Source organism: Ranitomeya variabilis, chromosome 1 (assembly GCF_051348905.1).
Source record: "Ranitomeya variabilis isolate aRanVar5 chromosome 1, aRanVar5.hap1, whole genome shotgun sequence".
Taxonomy (NCBI): Eukaryota; Metazoa; Chordata; class Amphibia; order Anura; family Dendrobatidae; genus Ranitomeya; species Ranitomeya variabilis.
The window spans coordinates 21,828,244-21,848,492 of record NC_135232.1 but is presented as its reverse complement, the minus strand read 5'-3'; the positions used below and the strand labels follow the sequence as shown (position 1 = coordinate 21,848,492).

General features: G+C 48.5%; 2 protein-coding genes across 4 annotated transcripts in view; both read right to left on the bottom strand.

Moving 5' to 3' along the window:
• LOC143802783 (uncharacterized) overlaps positions 1–16,159 on the bottom strand; it is a 143,146-nt gene extending 126,987 nt beyond the window's left edge. Inside the window, exons 1-2 of the mRNA XM_077281356.1 lie at positions 16,104–16,159; positions 299–404 (exon numbers count right to left, since the gene is read on the bottom strand). Of these exons, the coding sequence (XP_077137471.1) occupies positions 299–376 (78 nt within the window). The 5' untranslated portion in view covers positions 377–404; positions 16,104–16,159. The remainder of the gene's footprint in view (positions 1–298; positions 405–16,103) is intronic.
• Positions 1–20,249, bottom strand: part of LOC143802809 (uncharacterized) — a 410,869-nt gene that overhangs the window by 351,067 nt on the left and 39,553 nt on the right. The window lies entirely within an intron of this gene.

Here is a 20,249-nt window from a genome sequence, read left to right as displayed (position 1 = left end):
ACCTCTCCAGTCAGCAGCTCAATCATCTTGTTGGTGAGTTCTAGGATCTTCTGGTTATTGATGTCCTCATGTATCCGAGGGTGAGGTGGAGGCCCCGGAATTGGGCTCAGGGTTCCTCCTCGTCCTTCAGACACAAAGGTCTGACAGCGATCACTAGAGATCTTCACTAATGTGTAATCCTGAGTGTGGAGACATTAATAATATCACTACAGACATCTCCACAGTCCATCACCTCTCCGGTCATATCCCATTATTCCCATAGATAATGAGGTCATGTGATGACATCAGAACCTCTCACCTCTCCGGTAAGTTGGAAGACTATTTCCAGGGTGAGTTTTAATATCTTCTCCATCATCTTGCCTCTGTCCTTATTCATCTTTCATATGTCAATCAGGAAAAATCTCCTATTTAAAAAAAAAGCAACAAAAATTACCTGGAGATAATAAGGGGAAATCAATTGATAGAATATAAAAGTGTAGATGTTGTACTCTCTCTTCTATCATGATCTCCATGGCCAGAGAACTAGCATAAGCCTCAATAGGAACAAGCTCTTGGAAGATGTAACTGTACTGACCATGAACTAAACCTACCGCATCATCTAGAAGTAGCCAGGTAGCATGTCCTACTTTTTATCCCTATATGCCCAGCGCCGGCCGGAGAACTAAATAATGCTAGCAGAGGGAAATATAAGACCTGACTCACCTCTAGAGAAATGCCCAAAAAGGAGACAGAAGCCCCCCACATATATTGGCGGTGATATGAGATGAAACAACAAACGCAGCAGGAAAATAGTTTTAGCAAATTTGAGGTCCGCTTTCTAGATAGCAGAAGACAGAAAGCATACTTTCATGGTCAGTAGAAAACCCTAACAAAACACATCCAGAAATTACTTTAGGACTCTGGCATTAACTCATAATACCAGAGTGGCAATTCCTGATCAACAAGAGCTTTCCAGACACAGTAACGAAACTGCAGCTGTGAACTGGAACCAAAAACAAAACATGGACGAATGTCCAACTTATCTAGTAGATGTCTGGGAGCAGGAACAAGCACAGAGAGGCTTCTGATAACATTGTTGACCGGCAAGCATCTAACAGAGAAGCCAGGTTATATAGCGACACCCAGATCTAATCAGAACAGGTGAACAGGGAAGATGATGTCACAAGTTCAATTCCACCAGTAGCCACCGGGGGAGCCCAGAATCCAAATTCACAACAGTACCCCCCCCTCAAGGAGGGGGCACCGAACCCTCACCAGAACCACCAGGGCGATCAGGATGGGCCCTATGAAAGGCACGAACCAGATCAGAGGCATGAACATCAGATGCAGTGACCCAAGAATTATCCTCCTGGCCGTATCCCTTCCACTTGACCAGATACTGGAGTCTCCGTCTGGAAACACGGGAGTCTAGGATTTTTTCCACAACGTACTCCAACTCACCCTCAACCAACACCGGAGCAGGAGGCTCAACGGAAGGCACAACCGGTGCCTCATACCTGCGCAATAACGACCGATGAAAAACGTTATGAATAGAAAAGGATGCAGGGAGGTCCAAACGGAAGGAAACAGGGTTAAGAATCTCCAATATTTTATACGGACCGATGAACCGAGGCTTAAACTTAGGAGATGAGACCCTCATAGGGACAAAACGAGAAGACAACCACACCAAATCTCCAACACAAAGCCGAGGACCAACACGACGGTGACGGTTGGCAAAAAGCTGAGTCTTCTCCTGGGACAACTTTAAATTGTCCATCACCTGCCCCCAGATATGATGCAATCTCTCCACCACCGCATCCACTCCAGGACAATCCGAGGATTCCATCTGACCGGAGGAAAATCGAGGGTGGAACCCCGAATTACAGAAAAACGGGGACACCAAAGTGGCAGAGCTGGCCCGATTATTGAGGGCGAACTCCGCCAATGGCAAAAAAGCAACCCAATCATCCTGGTCAGCAGACACAAAACACCTCAGATATGTCTCCAGGGTCTGATTAGTCCGCTCGGTCTGGCCATTAGTCTGAGGGTGAAAAGCAGACGAAAAAGACAAATCTATGCCCATCCTAGCACAGAATGCCCGCCAAAATCTAGACACAAATTGGGTTCCTCTGTCAGAAACGATATTCTCAGGAATACCATGCAAACGAACAACATTCTGAAAAAACAGGGGCACCAACTCGGAAGAAGAAGGCAATTTGGGCAGGGGAACCAAATGGACCATCTTAGAAAAACGGTCACACACCACCCAGATGACAGACATCTTCTGAGAAACAGGCAGATCTGAAATAAAATCCATCGAGATGTGTGTCCAAGGCCTCTTAGGAATAGGCAAGGGCAACAATAATCCACTAGCCCGAGAACAACAAGGCTTGGCCCGAGCACAAACGTCACAAGACTGCACAAAGCCTCGCACATCTCGTGACAGGGAAGGCCACCAGAAGGATCTTGCCACCAAATCCCTGGTACCAAAAATTCCAGGATGACCTGCCAATGCAGAAGAATGTACCTCAGAGATGACTCTACTGGTCCAATCATCAGGAACAAACAACCTATCAGGCGGACAACGATCCGGTCTATCCGCCTGAAACTCCTGCAAGGCCCGCCGCAGGTCTGGAGAAACGGCTGACAAGATAACTCCCTCCTTAAGAATACCTGTGGGGTCAGAGTTGCCGGGTGAATCAGGCTCAAAACTCCTAGAAAGGGCATCCGCCTTAACATTCTTAGAACCCGGTAGGTACGATACCACAAAATTAAACCGAGAGAAAAATAATGACCAGCGCGCCTGTCTAGGATTCAGGCGCCTGGCGGTCTCAAGATAGATCAAATTTTTGTGGTCAGTCAATACCACCACCTGATGTCTGGCCCCCTCGAGCCAATGGCGCCACTCCTCAAACGCCCACTTCATGGCCAAAAGCTCCCGATTCCCAACATCATAATTCCGCTCAGCGGGCGAAAATTTACGGGAAAAGAAGGCACAAGGCCTCATCACGGCGCAGTCAGAACTTTTCTGCGACAACACTGCCCCAGCCCCGATCTCAGAAGCGTCGACCTCAACCTGAAAAGGAAGAGTCACATCAGGCTGACGCAACACAGGGGCAGAAGAAAAACGGCGCTTAAGCTCCTGAAAGGCCTCCACAGCATCAGGGGACCAATTAGCAACATCAGCACCCTGTCTAGTCAAATCGGTCAATGGCTTAACGACATCCGAAAAACCAGAAATAAATCGACGATAAAAGTTGGCAAAGCCCAAAAATTTCTGAAGACTTTTAAGAGAAGAGGGCTGCGTCCAATCACAAATAGCTTGAACCTTGACAGGATCCATCTCAATGGAAGAGGGAGAAAAAATATATCCCAAAAAGGAAATTCTCTGAACCCCAAAAACGCACTTAGAACCCTTGACACACAGAGAATTAGACCGCAAAACCTGAAAAACCCTCTTAACTTGCCGGACATGAGAGTCCCAGTTATCCGAAAAAATCAGAATATCATCCAGATACACTATCATAAATTTATCCAAAAAATCGCGGAAAATATCATGCATAAAGGACTGGAAGACTGAAGGGGCATTAGAAAGACCAAAAGGCATCACCAAATACTCAAAGTGGCCCTCGGGCGTATTAAATGCGGTTTTCCACTCATCCCCCTGCCTGATCCGCACCAAATTATACGCCCCACGGAGATCAATCTTAGAGAACCACTTGGCCCCCTTTATGCGAGCAAACAAATCAGTCAGCAACGGCAATGGGTATTGATATTTAACCGTGATTTTATTCAAAAGCCGATAATCAATACATGGTCTCAAAGAGCCGTCTTTTTTTGACACAAAGAAAAAACCGGCTCCCAAGGGAGATGACGATGGACGAATATGTCCCTTTTCCAAGGACTCCTTTATATATTCTCGCATAGCAGTATGTTCAGGCACAGACAGATTAAATAAACGACCCTTTGGGTATTTACTACCCGGAATTAAATCTATAGCACAATCGCACTCCCGGTGCGGAGGTAATGAACCCAGCTTGGGTTCTTCAAAGACGTCACGATAATCAGACAGGAACTCAGGGATTTCAGAGGGAATAGATGATGAAATGGACACCAAAGGTACGTCCCCATGAGTCCCCTTACATCCCCAGCTCAACACAGACATAGCTCTCCAGTCAAGGACTGGGTTGTGAGACTGCAGCCATGGCAATCCCAGCACCAAATCATCATGTAGATTATACAGCACCAGAAAACGAATAGTCTCCTGGTGATCCGGATTAATACACATAGTCACTTGTGTCCAGTATTGTGGTTTATTATTAGCCAATGGGGTGGAGTCAATCCCCTTCAGAGGAATAAGAGTCTCCAAAGGCTCTAAATCATACCCACAACGATTGGCAAAGGACCAATCCATAAGACTCAACGCGGCGCCAGAGTCGATATAGGCGTCCGTAGTAATAGATGACAAAGAGCAAATCAGGGTCACAGACAAAATAAATTTAGACTGTAAAGTGCCAATGGGAACGGATTTATCAAGCTTTTTAGTACGCTTAGAGCATGCTGATATAACATGAGTAGAATCCCCACAATAGAAACACAACCCATTTTTCCGTCTAAAATTCTGCCGCTCGCTTCTGGACAGAATTCTATCACACTGCATGTTTTCTGGCGTCTTCTCAGTGGACACCGCCAGATGGTGCACTGGTTTGCGCTCCCGCAGACGCCTATCGATCTGAATGGCCATTGTCATGGACTCATTCAGACTTGCAGGCACAGGGAACCCCACCATAACATCCTTAATGGCATCAGAAAGACCCTCTCTGAAAGTAGCCGCCAAGGCGCACTCATTCCACTGAGTAAGCACAGACCATTTACGGAATCTTTGGCAGTAAATTTCAGCTTCATCTTGCCCCTGCGATAGGGACATCAAAGTTTTTTCTGCCTGAAGTTCCAAATGAGGTTCCTCATAAAGCAAGCCCAAGGCCAGAAAAAACGCATCCACATTGCGCAACGCAGGATCCCCTGGTGCCAATGCAAAAGCCCAATCTTGAGGGTCGCCGCGGAGCAAGGAAATCACAATCCCAACCTGCTGTGCAGGGTCTCCAGCAGAACGAGATTTCAGGGACAAAAATAACTTACAATTATTTCTAAAATTCTGAAAGCTAGATCTATTCCCTGAGAAGAATTCCGGCAAAGGAATTCTCGGCTCTGATACCGGAGCATGAACAACAAAATCTTGCAAACTTTGTACTTTCGTGGCGAGATTATTCAAACCTGCAGTTACACTCTGTAGATCCATTATAGACAGGTGAACATAGAGCCATTCAAAGATTAGAAGGAGAGAGAAAAAAAAGAAAGACTGCAACATAGACAGACTGGCAAGTGATCCAATTAAGAGCACACTCACAACTAGAGAAAAAAAAAAAAAATAAAAAATTCTCAGCAGACTTCTTATTTCTCTCCTTTCTCAGCCAAGGATTTTAACCCTTTAGCGGGCCGGTCAAACTATCATGATCTCCATGGCCAGAGAACTAGCATAAGCCTCAATAGGAACAAGCTCTTGGAAGATGTAACTGTACTGACCATGAACTAAACCTACCGCATCATCTAGAAGTAGCCAGGTAGCATGTCCTACTTTTTATCCCTATATGCCCAGCGCCGGCCGGAGAACTAAATAATGCTAGCAGAGGGAAATATAAGACCTGACTCACCTCTAGAGAAATGCCCAAAAAGGAGACAGAAGCCCCCCACATATATTGGCGGTGATATGAGATGAAACAACAAACGCAGCAGGAAAATAGTTTTAGCAAATTTGAGGTCCGCTTTCTAGATAGCAGAAGACAGAAAGCATACTTTCATGGTCAGTAGAAAACCCTAACAAAACACATCCAGAAATTACTTTAGGACTCTGGCATTAACTCATAATACCAGAGTGGCAATTCCTGATCAACAAGAGCTTTCCAGACACAGTAACGAAACTGCAGCTGTGAACTGGAACCAAAATACAAAAACAAAACATGGACGAATGTCCAACTTATCTAGTAGATGTCTGGGAGCAGGAACAAGCACAGAGAGGCTTCTGATAACATTGTTGACCGGCAAGCATCTAACAGAGAAGCCAGGTTATATAGCGACACCCAGATCTAATCAGAACAGGTGAACAGGGAAGATGATGTCACAAGTTCAATTCCACCAGTAGCCACCGGGGGAGCCCAGAATCCAAATTCACAACACTCTTCTATTGAACAGAAGAATAACTTAGGGTCTGACTCTCTCCTACATGTGTAGTGCGGGGTCTGTCACTCTCTCTCCCCCATGTGTAGTGCAGGGTCTGTCACTCTCTCTCCTCCATGTGTAGTGCGGGGTCTGTCACTCTCTCTCCCCCATGTGTAGTGCAGGGTCTGTCACTCTCTCTCCCCCATGTGTAGTGCAGGGTCTGTCACTCTCTCCTCCATGTGTAGTGAAGGGTCTGTCACTCTCTCTCCTCCATGTGTAGTGCAGGGTCTGTCACTCTCCCCCATGTGTAGTGCAGGGTCTGTCACTCTCTCTCCTCCATGTGTAGTGCGGGGTCTGTCACTCTCTCCTCCATGTGTAGTGCAGGGTCTGTCACTCTCCCCCATGTGTAGTGCAGGGTCTGTCACTCTCTCCTCCATGTGTAGTGCAGGGTCTGTCACTCTCTCTCCTCCATGTGTAGTGCAGGGTCTGTCACTCTCTCTCCTCCATGTGTAGTGCAGGGTCTGTCACTCTCTCCTCCATGTGTAGTGCAGGGTCTGTCACTCTCCTCCATGTGTAGTGCAGGGTCTGTCACTCTCCTCCATGTGTAGTGCAGGGTCTGTCACTCTCTCTCCTCCATGTGTAGAGCAGGGTCTGTCACTCTCTCTCCTCCATGTGTAGTGCAGGGTCTGTCACTCTCTCTCCTCCATGTGTAGTGCGGGGTCTGTCACTCTCTCCTCCATGTGTAGTGAAGGGTCTGTCACTCTCCTCCATGTGTAGTGCAGGGTCTGTCACTCTCCTCCATGTGTAGTGCAGGGTCTGTCACTCTCCTCCATGTGTAGTGCAGGGTCTGTCACTCTCTCTCCTCCATGTGTAGAGCAGGGTCTGTCACTCTCTCTCCTCCATGTGTAGTGCAGGGTCTGTCACTCTCCTCCATGTGTAGAGCAGGGTCTGTCACTCTCTCTCCCCCATGTGTAGTGCGGGGTCTGTCACTCTCTCCTCCATGTGTAGTGCGGGATCTGTCACTCTCTCTCCTCCATGTGAAGTGCAGGGTCTGTCACTCTCTCCTGTTATGATCCGGTGACCTTGGAGCCGCATGAGACTTTCTCTGGAGAAGGTGGAACCTGTACAGACCGCAACCCTAAACTGACACCGCAACTAGAAGTAGCCGTGGGGTGTACCTAACACATCCTAGACACCTCGACACAGCCGGAGGACTAAATAACCCTATAGATGGAAATGGGAATTCTATCTTGCCTCAGAGCAGAAACCCCAAAGGATAGGCAGCCCCCCACAAATATTGACTGTGAATATTAGAGTAAAGACACACACAGGCAGAAAACAGGATTTAGCAAAAGAGGCACCTCTAGCTAAATAGTAAAGGATAGGACAGAGTACTAAGCGGTCAGTATTAAAACCCTAAAAATATCCACAGCAGAAAATAAAAAAATTCCACATCTAACTAAAGACATAGAATGTATATCTGCATCTCCAGAGAATCCAGCATGACTGAAAAAATCCAAACAAGTCTAAGCTAGATAAGAAAAAACAATGAACTGTACTGAATAGTAAAGCACACTGCCAGTGTGCTGCAGAAAAATAAACAGACACTTATCTTGGCTGAATTGGCAGCAGGGCAGAAGGAGCCAGACAGAGATGTAAACTTTCCAAGAACAATGGACAACTGGCAAGGGCTAATGGATCCTGCAAACCTAAATATCCAAGCTGAGCTGAAATCAGCAGGAACACCTGCCCAGGATTTACAACCCAGAGACAACTGCATTACCACCAAAAACCACCGGAGGGAACCCAAGAGCAGAATTCACAACAGTACCCCCCCCTTGAGGAGGGGTCACCGAACCCTCACCAGAGCCCCCAGGCCGATCAGGACGAGCCAGATGAAAGGCACGGCCAAATCAGCAGCATGGACATCAGAGGCAAAAACCCAAGAATTATCCTCCTGGCCATAACCCTTCCATTTGACAAGGTACTGAAGCTTCCACCTCGAAAAGCGAGAATCCAAAATCTTCTCAACCACATACTCCAACTCCCCATCCACCAACACCGGGGCCGGAGGATCAACAGAAGGAACAACAGGCACTACATATTTCCGCAATAAGGATCTATGGAAGATATTATGGATAGCAAAAGAGGCCGGAAGGGCCAATCGAAAAGACACCGGATTAATAATCTCAGAAATCCTATAAGGACCAATAAACCGAGGCTTAAACTTAGGGGAAGAAACCTTCATAGGAACATGACGGGAAGACAACCAGACCAGATCCCCAACCCTAAGCCGGGAACCAACGCATCGACGACGGTTAGCAAAACGTTGAGCCTCCTACTGAGACAACACCAAATTGTCTACCACATGAGCCCAAATCTGCTGCAACCTGTCAACCACAGAATCCACACCAGGACAGTCAGAAGGCTCAACCTGCCCCGAAGAAAAACGAGGATGAAAACCAAAATTACAAAAGAAGGGCGAAACCAAGGTAGCCGAACTAGCCCGATTATTAAGGGCAAACTCGGCCAATGGCAAGAAAGCCACCCAATCATCCTGATCAGCAGACACAAAGCATCTCAAATACGTTTCCAAAGTCTGATTAGTTCGCTCGGTCTGGCCATTTGTCTTAGGGTGAAATGCGGAAGAAAAAGACAAATCAATGCCCAGCCTAGCACAAAAGGCCCGCCAAAACCTAGAAACAAACTGGGAACCTCTGTCGGACACAATATTCTCCGGAATACCATGCAAACGAACCACATGCTGAAAAAACAACGGAACCAAATCAGAAGAGGAAGGCAATTTAGGCAAAGGCACCAAATGCACCGGTCACAAACAACCCAGATAACCGACATCTTCTGGGAAACCGGAAGATCAGAAATAAAATCCATAGAAATATGCGTCCAAGGCCTCTCAGGGACCGGCAAAGGCAAAAGCAACCCACTAGCACGGGAACAACAAGGCTTGGCCCGCGCACAAGTCCCACAGGACTGCACAAAAGAACGCACATCACGTGACAAAGAAGGCCACCAAAAGGACCTACCAACCAAATCTCTGGTACGAAAAATACCAGGATGGCCAGCTAACACGGAACAATGAACTTCAGAAATCACTCTACTAGTCCATTTATCAGGAACAAATAGTTTCCCCACTGGACAGCGGTTAGGTTTGTCAGCCTGAAATTCCTGAAGAACCCGTCGTAAATCAGGGGAAATGGCAGAAAGGACCACCCCTTCTTTCAGAATGCCGACTGGTTCAAGGACCTCAGGAGAATCGGGCGAAAAACTCCTAGAGAGGGCATCAGCCTTAACATTCTTAGAACCCGGAAGATACGAGACCACAAAATCAAAACGGGAAAAAAACAAGAACCATCGAGCCTGTCTAGGATTCAGCCGTCTGGCAGACTCGAGGTAAATCAAATTTTTATGATCGGTCAAGACCACAATACGGTGCTTAGCTCCCTCAAGCCAATGTCGCCACTCCTCAAACACCCACTTCATAGCCAACAACTCCCGAGTGCCGACATCATAATTGCGTTCAGCAGGCGAAAACTTACGGGAAAAGAAGGCACACGGTTTCATCAAGGAACCAACAGAATCCCTCTGAGACAAAACGGCCCCTGCCCCAATCTCAGAAGCGTCAACCTCAACCTGAAACGGAAGAGAAACATCCGGTTGACGCAACACCGGGGCAGAAGTAAATTGGCGTTTAAGCTCCTGAAAGGCAGAGACAGCCGCAGAGGACCAATTGGTCACATCAGCGCCTTTCTTCGTCAAATCGGTCAAGGGTTTAACCACACTGGAGAAGTTAGCAATGAAACGGCGATAAAAATTAGCAAAGCCCAAAAATTTCTGAAGGCTCTTCACGGATGTGGGTTGGATCCAATCATGAATGGCCTGAACCTTAACCGGATCCATTTCTATAGATAAGGGAGAAAAAATAAAGCCCAAAAAAGAAACCTTCTGCACTCCAAAGAGACACTTAGACCCTTTCACAAACAAAGCATTATCACTAAGAATCTGAAATACCATCCTGACCTGTTCCACATGAGACTCCCAATCATCGGAAAAAAATAAAATGTCATCCAAATATACAATCATGAATTTATCAAGATAAGTCCGGAAGATATCGTGCATGAAGGACTGAAAAACAGATGGAGCATTAGAGAGCCCGAATGGCATCACAAGGTATTCAAAATGGCCTTCGGGCGTATTAAACACAGTTTTCCATTCATCACCCTGCTTAATACGAACAAGATTATATGCCCCCGAAGGTCAATCTTAGTAAACCAACTAGCCCCTTTAATCCTAGCAAACAAATCGGAAAGCAGAGGCCAAGGGTATTGAAACTTGACCGTGATCTTATTCAAGAGGCGATAATCAATACAGGGTCTCAAGGAGCCATCCTTCTTAGCAACAAAAAAAAAACCCGCTCCCAACGTTGAAGAAGATGGCCGAATATGCCCTTTCTCCAAAGACTCCTTAACATAACTCCGCATGGCGGCATGTTCAGGCACAGACAGGTTGAAAAGTCGGCCCTTAGGAAACTTACAGCCTGGAATCAAGTCAATAGCACAATCACAGTCCCTATGCAGTGGAAGGGAACTGGACTTGGGCTCATCGAATACATCCTGAAAATCAGACAAAAACTCTGGAATTTCAGAAGATGAAGAAGAGGAGATTGACATCAAAGGAACATCATTATGAACCCCCTGGCAACCCCAACTAGTCACAGACATAGACTTCCAATCCAACACAGGATTATGTACCTGCAACCATGGAAAACCCAGCACAATAGCATCATGCAAATTATGCAACACCAGAAAACGACAATCTTCCTGATGGGCTGGCGCCATGCACATGGTCACCTGTGTCCAAAACTGGGGTTTATTTTTAGCCAAAGGTGTAGCATCAATGCCCCTTAAAGGAATAGGATTCTGCAAAGACTGCAAGGGGAAACCACAACGCCTGGCAAATTCAAAGTCCATTAAGTTCAAAGCGGCGCCTGAATCCACAAACGCCATGACAGAAAATGATGACAATGAGCAAATCAAGGACACAGATAACAGAAATTTAGGTTGTACAGTACTGATGGTAACTGAACTAGCGATTCTCTTTGTACGCTTAGGGCAGACTGAAATGACATGAGAAGCATTGCCACAATAAAAACACAACCCATTCTGACGTCTGAATCCTTGTTGTTCTGTTCTAGACAGAATCCTATCACACTGCATAGGCTCAGGCATCTGCTCTGAAGACAACACCACAGCGCGCACGGCTCTGCGCTCACGCAAGCGCCGATTAATCTGAATGGCCAGAGACATAGAACCCCACCATAACATCTTTAACGGATTCAGAAAGACCCTTTCTGAAAATTGCCGCCAAGGCATCATCATTCCATTTAGTCAGCACAGACCATTTTCTAAATTTCTGACAATACAATTCTGCCGCCTCTTGACCCTGAGACAGGGCCAACAAGGTCTTCTCCGCTTGATCCACAGAATTTGGTTCATCATATAATAATCCTAGAGCCTGACAAAAGGCGTCTACATTAAGCAAGGCCGGATTCCCAGATTCCAGGGAAAATGCCCAATCCTGAGGATCGCCACGCAGCAGGGAGATGATAATTTTAACCTGCTGAATGGGATCACCAGAGGAACGAGGTTTCAGAGCAAAAAACAGTTTACAGTTGTTTTTAAAACTCAAAAATTTGGACCTGTCCCCAAAAAACAAATCAGGAGTACGAATCCTAGGCTCTAAAACCGGAGTCTGAACAATATAATCAGAAATACCCTGTACCCTAGCAGCAAGCTGGTCTACACGAGAAGCTAATCCCTAAATATCCATGCTAGCACAGGACTCGTCAGTCACCCAGAAAAAAGAGAGGGAAGGAAAGGCAAAACAGGCTACAGAAAAAAAATGGCTCAACACCTTTCTTCCCTTCTTCTGAGATGCATTTAACTCATTGTTGGCCAGTTGTACTGTTATGATCCGGTGACCTTGGAGCCGCATGAGACTTTCTCTGGAGAAGGTGGAACCTGTACAGACCGCAACCCTAAACTGACACCGCAACTAGAAGTAGCCGTGGGGTGTACTGTTGTGAATTCTGCTCTTGGGCTCCCTCCGGTGGTTGGTGGTAGTGCAGTTGTCTCTGGGTTGTAAGCCAGGGCAGGTGCTTCTGCTGATTGCAGCTCTACTATGTATTTAGGTGTGCAGGATTCATTAGTCCTTGCCAGTTGTCCATGGTTCTTGGAGGGATTGCATCTCTCTCTGGCTCCTCATGCCCTGCTGTCAATTCAACTAAGATAAGTGTCTGGTTTTTTGTCTCTGTAGCACACATTCAGTGTGCTTTTCAATTCAGTGCAATTTATTGTGTTTTTGTCCAGCTTAGACTTTGTTTGGATTTTTCAGTCATGCTGGATTCTCTGGAGATGCAGATATACTTTCTATGTCTTTAGTTAGATGTAGAATTTTTGTATTATCTGCTGTGGATATTTTTAGGGTTTTAATACTGACCGCTTAGAATTCTGTCCTATCCTTTTCTATTTAGCTAGAAGTGCCTCTTTTGCTAAATCCTGTCTTTCTGCCTGTGTGTGTCTTTACTCTTATATTCACAGTCAATATTTGTGGGGGGCTGCCTATCCTTTGGGGTTCTGCTCTGAGGCAAGATAGAATTCCCATTTCCATCTATAGGGGTATTTAGTCCTCCGGCTGTGTCGAGGTGTCTAGGACGTGTTAGGCACACCCCACGGCTACTTCTAGTTGCGGTGTCATTTTAGGGTTTGCGTTCAGTACAGGTACCACCTATTCCAGAGAAAGTCTCATGCGGCTCCAAGGTCACCGTATCATAACAGTGTACCTAACACATCCTAGACACCTCGACACAGCCGGAGGACTAAATAACCCTATAGATGGAAATGGGAATTCTATCTTGCCTCAGAGCAGAAACCACAAAGGATAGGCAGCCCCCCACATATATTGACTGTGAATATTAGAGTAAAGACACACACAGGCAGAAAACAGGATTTAGCAAAAGAGGCACCTCTAGCTAAATAGAAAAGGATAGGACAGAATACTAAGCGGTCAGTATTAAAACCCTAAAAATATCCACAGCAGAAAATACAAAAATTCCACATCTAACTAAAGACATAGAATGTATATCTGCATCTCCAGAGAATCCAGCATGACTGAAAAAATTCAAACAAGTCTAAGCTGGACAAGAAAAAACAATGAACTGTACTGAATAGTAAAGCACACTGCCAGTGTGCTGCAGAAAAATAAACAGACACTTATCTTGGCTGAATTGGCAGCAGTGCAGAAGGAGCCAGACAGAGATATAAACCCTCCAAGAACAATGGACAACTGGCAAGGGCTAATGGATCCTGCACACCTAAATATCCCAGCAGAGCTGAAATCAGCAGGAACACCTGCCCAGGATTTACAACCCAGAGACAACTGCATTACCACCAACAACCACCGGAGGGAACCCAAGAGCAGAATTCACAACACTCTCCTCCATGTGTAGTGCGGGGTCTGTCACTCTCTCTCCTCCATGTGTAGTGCGGGGTCTGTCACTCTCTCTCCTCCATGTGTAGTGCGGGGTCTGTCACTCTCTCTCTCCCCCATGTGTAGTGTGGGGTCTGTCACTATCTCTCCTCCATGTGTAGTGCAAGGTCTGTCACTCTCTCTCCCCCATGTGTAGTGCAGGGTCTGTCACTCTCCCCCATGTGTAGTGCGGGGTCTGTCGCTCTCTCCCCATGTGTAGTGCAGGGTCTGTCGCTCTCTCTCCCCCATGTGTAGTGTGGGGTCTGTAACTTTCTCTCCCCCATGTGTAGTGCAGGGTCTGTCACTCTCCTCAGTATGTAGTGTAGGGTCTGTCACTCTCTCCCCCATGTGTAGTGCAGGGTCTGTCGCTCTCTCTCCTCCATGTGTAGTGCAGGGTCTGTCACTCTCTCTCCTCCATGTGTAGTGCAGGGTCTGTCGCTCTCTCTCCTCCATGTGTAGTGCGGGGTCTGTCACTCTCTCTCCCCCATGTGTAGTGCAGGGTCTGTCACTCTCTCTCCTCCATGTGTACTGCAGGGTCTGTCACTCTCTCTGTCCCATGTGTAGTGCAGGGTCTGTCACTCTCTCTCCTCCATGTGTAGTGCAGGGTCTGTCGCTCTCTCTCCTCCATGTGTAGTGCGGGGTCTGTCACTCTCTCTCCTCCATGTGTAGTGCAGGGTCTGTCACTCTCTCCCCCATGTGTAGTGCAGGGTCTGTCGCTCTCTCTCCTCCATGTGTAGTGCAGGGTCTGTCACTCTCTCTCCTCCATGTGTAGTGCAGGGTCTGTCGCTCTCTCTCCTCCATGTGTAGTGCGGGGTCTGTCACTCTCTCTCCCCCATGTGTAGTGCAGGGTCTGTCACTCTCTCTCCTCCATGTGTACTGCAGGGTCTGTCACTCTCTCTGTCCCATGTGTAGTGCAGGGTCTGTCACTCTCTCTCCTCCATGTGTAGTGCAGGGTCTGTCGCTCTCTCTCCTCCATGTGTAGTGCGGGGTCTGTCACTCTCTCTCCTCCATGTGTAGTGCAGGGTCTGTCACTCTCTCCCCCATGTGTAGTGCAGGGTCTGTCACTCTCTCTCCCCCATGTGTAGTGCAGGGTCTGTCACTCTCTCTCCTCCATGTGTAGTGCAGGGTCTGTCACTCTCTCCCCCATGTGTAGTGCAGGGTCTGTCGCTCTCTCTCCTCCATGTGTAGTGCAGGGTCTGTCACTCTCTCTGTCCCATGTGTAGTGCAGGGTCTGTCACTCTCTCCCCCATGTGTAGTGCAGGGTCTGTCACTATCTCTCCTCCATGTGTAGTGCAGGGTCTGTCACTCTCTCTCTCCCCCATGTGTAGTGCAGGGTCTGTCACTCTCTCTCCTCCATGTGTAGTGCAGGGTCTGTCACTCTCTCCCCCATGTGTAGTGCAGGGTCTGTCGCTCTCTCTCCTCCATGTGTAGTGCAGGGTCTGTCGCTCTCTCTCTCCCCCATGTGTAGTGCAGGGTCTGTCACTCTCTCTCCTCCATGTGTAGTGCAGGGTCTGTCACTCTCTCCCCCATGTGTAGTGCAGGGTCTGTCGCTCTCTCTCCTCCATGTGTAGTGCGGGGTCTGTCACTCTCTCTCTCCCCCATGTGTAGTGCAGGGTCTGTCACTCTCTCCCCCATGTGTAGTGCAGGGTCTGTCACTATCTCTCCTCCATGTGTAGTGCAGGGTCTGTCACTCTCTCTCTCCCCCATGTGTAGTGCAGGGTCTGTCACTCTCTCTCCTCCATGTGTAGTGCAGGGTCTGTCACTCTCTCTCTCCCCCATGTGTAGTGCAGGGTCTGTCACTCTCTCCCCCATGTGTAGTGCAGGGTCTGTCACTCTCTCTCCTCCATGTGTAGTGCGGGGTCTGTCACTCTCTCTCTCCCCCATGTGTAGTGCAGGGTCTGTCACTCTCTCCCCCATGTGTAGTGCAGGGTCTGTCACTCTCTCTCCTCCATGTGTAGTGCGGGGTCTGTCACTCTCTCTCTCCCCCATGTGTAGTGCAGGGTCTGTCACTCTCTCCTCCATGTGTAGTGCAGGGTGTGTCACTCTCTCTCTCCCCCATGTGTAGTGCAGGGTCTGTCACTCTCTCTCTCCCCCATGTGTAGTGCAGGGTCTGTCACTCTCTCTCTGTCCCATGTGTAGTGCGGGGTCTGTCACTCTCTCCCCCATGTGTAGTGCAGGGTCTGTCACTCTCTCCCCCATGTGTAGTGCAGGGTCTGTCGCTCTCTCTCCTCCATGTGTAGTGCAGGGTCTGTCACTCTCTCTCCTCCATGTGTAGTGCGGGGTCTGTCACTCTCTCCCCCATGTGTAGTGCAAATGGGGCAACTCCCTGTAGATCGGGGTGAGGAGACACAGCACACACCTACCTCCACCTGCAGAGCGGCCCCGCAGTGTGCGCTGTGCGGACAGGACCTGTGTGACGTCACCGTCATGTGATCAGTCACATGGGGAGGAGTCACATGATCAGGGGCGGTGCTCCAGGGTTCTCAGTGTCTGCAGGGCTCTGCTGTGCTGGATGATGTCTAGTATCATAGAGGAGGATGGAGCGGAGCCGTGTGTGTAGTGTGTGGGGAGCGGAGCCGTGTGTGTAATGTGTGCGGAGCGGAGCCGTGTGTGTAATGTGTGCGGAGCGGAGCCGTGTGTGTAATGTGCGGAGCAGAGCCGTGTGTGTAATGTGTGCGGAGCGGAGCCGTGTGTGTAATGTGTGCGGAGCGGAGCCGTGTGTGTAATGTGTGCGGAGAGGAGCCGTGTGTGTAATGTGTGCGGAGCCGTGTGTGTAATGTGTGCGGAGCGGAGCCGTGTGTGTAATGTGTGCGGAGCGGAGCCGTGTGTGTAATGTGTGCGGAGCTGAGCCGTGTGTGTAATGTGTGCGGAGCGGAGCCTTGTGTGTAATGTGTGCGGAGCGGAGCCGTGTGTGTAATGTGTGCGGAGCGGAGCCGTGTGTGTAATGTGTGCGGAGCGGAGCCGTGTCTGTAATGTGTGCGGAGCAGAGCCGTGTGTGTAATGTGTGCGGAGCGGAGCCGTGTCTGTAATGTGTGCGGAGCGGAGCCATGTGTGTAATGTGTGCGGAGCGGAGCCGCGTGTGTAATGTGTGCGGAGCGGAGCCGTGTGTGTAATGTGTGCGGAGCAGAGCAGTGTGTGTAATGTGTGCGGAGCGGAGCCGTGTGTGTAATGTGTGCGGAGAGGAGCTGTGTGTGTAATGTGTGCGGAGCGGAGCCGTGTGTGTAATGTGTGCGGAGCGGAGCCGTGTGTGTAATGTGTGCGGAGCGGAGCCGTGTGTGTAATGTGTGCGGAGCGGAGCGGAGCCGTGTGTAATGTGTGCGGAGCGGAGCAGTGTGTGTAATGTGTGCGGAGCGGAGCCGTGTGTGTAATGTGTGCGGAGCGGAGCGGAGCCGTGTGTAATGTGTGCGGAGCGGAGCAGTGTGTGTAATGTGTGCGGAGCGGAGCCGTGTGTGTAATGTGTGCGGAGCGGAGCAGTGTGTGTAATGTGTGCGGAGCGGAGCCGTGTGTGTAATGTGTGCGGAGCGGAGCGGAGCCGTGTGTAATGTGTGCGGAGCGGAGCAGTGTGTGTAATGTGTGCGGAGCGGAGCCGTGTGTGTAATGTGTGCGGAGCAGTGTGTGTAATGTGTGCGGAGCGGAGCCGTGTGTGTAATGTGTGCAGAGAGGAGCCGTGTGTAATGTGTGCGGAGCAAAGCCGTGTGTGTAATGTGTGCGGAGCGGAGCCGTGTGTGTCATGTGTGCGGAGCGGAGCAGTGTGTGTAATGTGTGCGGAGCGGAGCCGTGTGTGTAATGTGTGCGGAGTGGAGCCGTGTGTGGAATGTGTGCGGAGCTGTGTGTGTAATGTGTGCGGAGCGGAGCCATGTGTGTAATGTGTGCGGAGCGGAGCCGTGTGTGTAATGTGTGCGGAGCGGAGCCGTGTGTGTAATGTGTGCGGAGTGGAGCTGTGTGTGTAATGTGCGGAGCGGAGCCGTGTGTGGAATGTGAGCGGAGCCGTGTGTGTAATGTGTGTGGAGCTGTGTGTGGAGTGGAGCCGTGTGTGTAATGTGTGCGGAGCGGAGCCGTGTGTGTAATGTGTGCGGAGCCGTGAGTGTAATGTGCATGAAGCGGAGCTGTGTGTTGCAGTGGTGGGGCTGATGGACTGCTCCCTGACACTCCAGGGGTTTAATACATTTCATGTATGTTATGAATTGATGATACCACTGGGGCTGCAGTCAGCTGAGAGTTAACTGTAATGGCCTCCCCAGTTTGGGAGAGAGAACTGAGAGTTGGTAGAAGGTGCAGTCAGTGTGGGTCAGCAGTGAGTGAAGTAACAGGCCTGGGACAATAGTGTTGTGGATTCTGTTTGTGGGCTCCCTCTGGTGGTTACTGCTGGTACTGGGTGACTTTGGTGGGTTGCGGCCTTTGGTTTCCACCTGTCCATCAGAGGCTGGGTGTTTCCTATTTTACCTGGCCTTTCTGTCATTCCCTTGCCGGCTATCAATGTATTCAGATGTGCTCTGTTTTGTTCCTGCCTACCTGCTCCCAGATCTTTCAGGATAAGCTAAGTGCTGATTTTCAGTTGTTTGGTTTTTTTGTCCAGCTTGCTTATTATGTCTCTATGCTAGCTGGTAGCTCTAGTGGACTGAGGTTCTCCCCATGTGCCATGAGTTGGCACATGGGTTCTTGTAATCTCAGGATGGTTTTTTTGATTAGGGTTTTTTGCTGACCGCTCAGTCCCCTTTTGTATCGTTCTGCTTTCTAGTTTACAGCGGGCCTCAATTTGCTAAACCTATATATATCATCTCTATGTGTGTGCCTTCCTCTCATTTCACCGTCAATACATGTGGGGGGCAACTATACCTTTTGGGGGTCGTTCCTCTGGAGGCAAGTGAGGTCTTTATTTTCTCTGCAGTACTAGTTAGCTCTTAGGCTGGTGCGTGGCGTCTAGAACCAACGTAGGCACGCTCCCTGGCTATCTCTAGTTGCGTTTGTCAGGCGTAGGGCAGCGGTCAGCCCAGGTTCCATCACCCTAGAGCTCGTCCGTTATATATTTGTACCTTGCTTGTCCTGTGCTATCCCTAGCCATTGGGATTCATGACAGTATAGCCGGCCCACAAAGTGTTAATTGTTTGGGCTGAAGCAGGAGAAATAGAAGTGTTTAAGGGAAATTTTTTTTTTTTTTCCCTTCAGAGTTTTGCTGCCTAGCCCTTAATTGCTGTCTAGCTGCTTCTTACCTCCTCTTAACCCTTGAATGGCTCTGATCTTAGCTGTTTAACATGGATGTCCAGAGTTTGGCTTCCAGCCTGAGTAATCTCGCGGCAAAAGTTCAAAACATACAGGATTTTGTTGTTCACACTCCCATGTCTGAACCTAGAATTCCTATTCCAGAGTTCTTCTCTGGAGATAGATCTACCTTCCTGAATTTCAGGAACAATTGTAAATTGTTTCTTTCTTTAAAATCTCGCTCCTCTGGAGACCCTGCTCAACAGGTCAGGATTGTTATATCGTTCCTACGGGGCGACCCTCAGAATTGGGCATTTGCATTGGCACCAGGGGATCCTGCGTTGCTCAGTGTGGATGCGTTTTTTCTGGCATTGGGATTGCTCTATGAGGAACCCAACCTGGAGATTCAGGCTGAAAAGGCTTTGTTAGCCCTCTCTCAGGGGCATGATGAAGCGGAAATATATTGTCAAAAATTTCGGAAATGGTCGGTGCTTACTCAGTGGAATGAGTGCGCCTTGGCTGCAAACTTCAGAAATGGTCTTTCTGAGGCCATTAAGGATATTATGGTGGGGTTCCCTATGCCTACAGGTCTGAATGAGTCTATGGCTATGGCCATACAGATTGATCGGCGTTTGCGGGAGCGCAAACCCGTGCACCAGTTGGCGGTGTCTTCTGAACAGGCACCTGAGACTATGCAATGTGATAGAATTCAGTCCAGAAGTGAACGGCAAAATTATAGGCGGAAAAATGGATTGTGTTTTTATTGTGGTGATTCAGCTCATGTTATATCAGCATGCTCTAAACGCACAAAAAAGCTTGATAAATCTTTTGCCATTGGTACTCTGCAGCCTAAGTTCATTTTGTCTGTGACTCTGATTTTTTCACTGTCTTCCATTTCCGTTGATGCCTATGTGGATTCGGGCGCTGCCCTGAGTCTTATGGATTGTTCATTTGCTAAACGCTGCGGTTTTAGTCTGGAGCCTCTGGAAGTCCCTATTCCTCTGAAGGGAATTGACTCTACACCATTGGCTATGAATAAACCGCAGTATTGGACACAAGTGACCATGCGCATGACTCCCGTTCATCAGGAGGTGATTCGCTTCCTTGTACTGTATAATTTACATGATGTACTAGTGCTGGGTCTGCCATGGTTACAAACTCATAATCCTGTCCTGGACTGGAAAACAATGTCTGTGTTAAGCTGGGGATGTCAGGGGGTTCATGATGATGCACCTCCGATTTCTATCGCTTCATCTACTCCTTCGGAGATCCCTGAGTTTTTGTCTGACTATAGGGATGTTTTTGAGGAG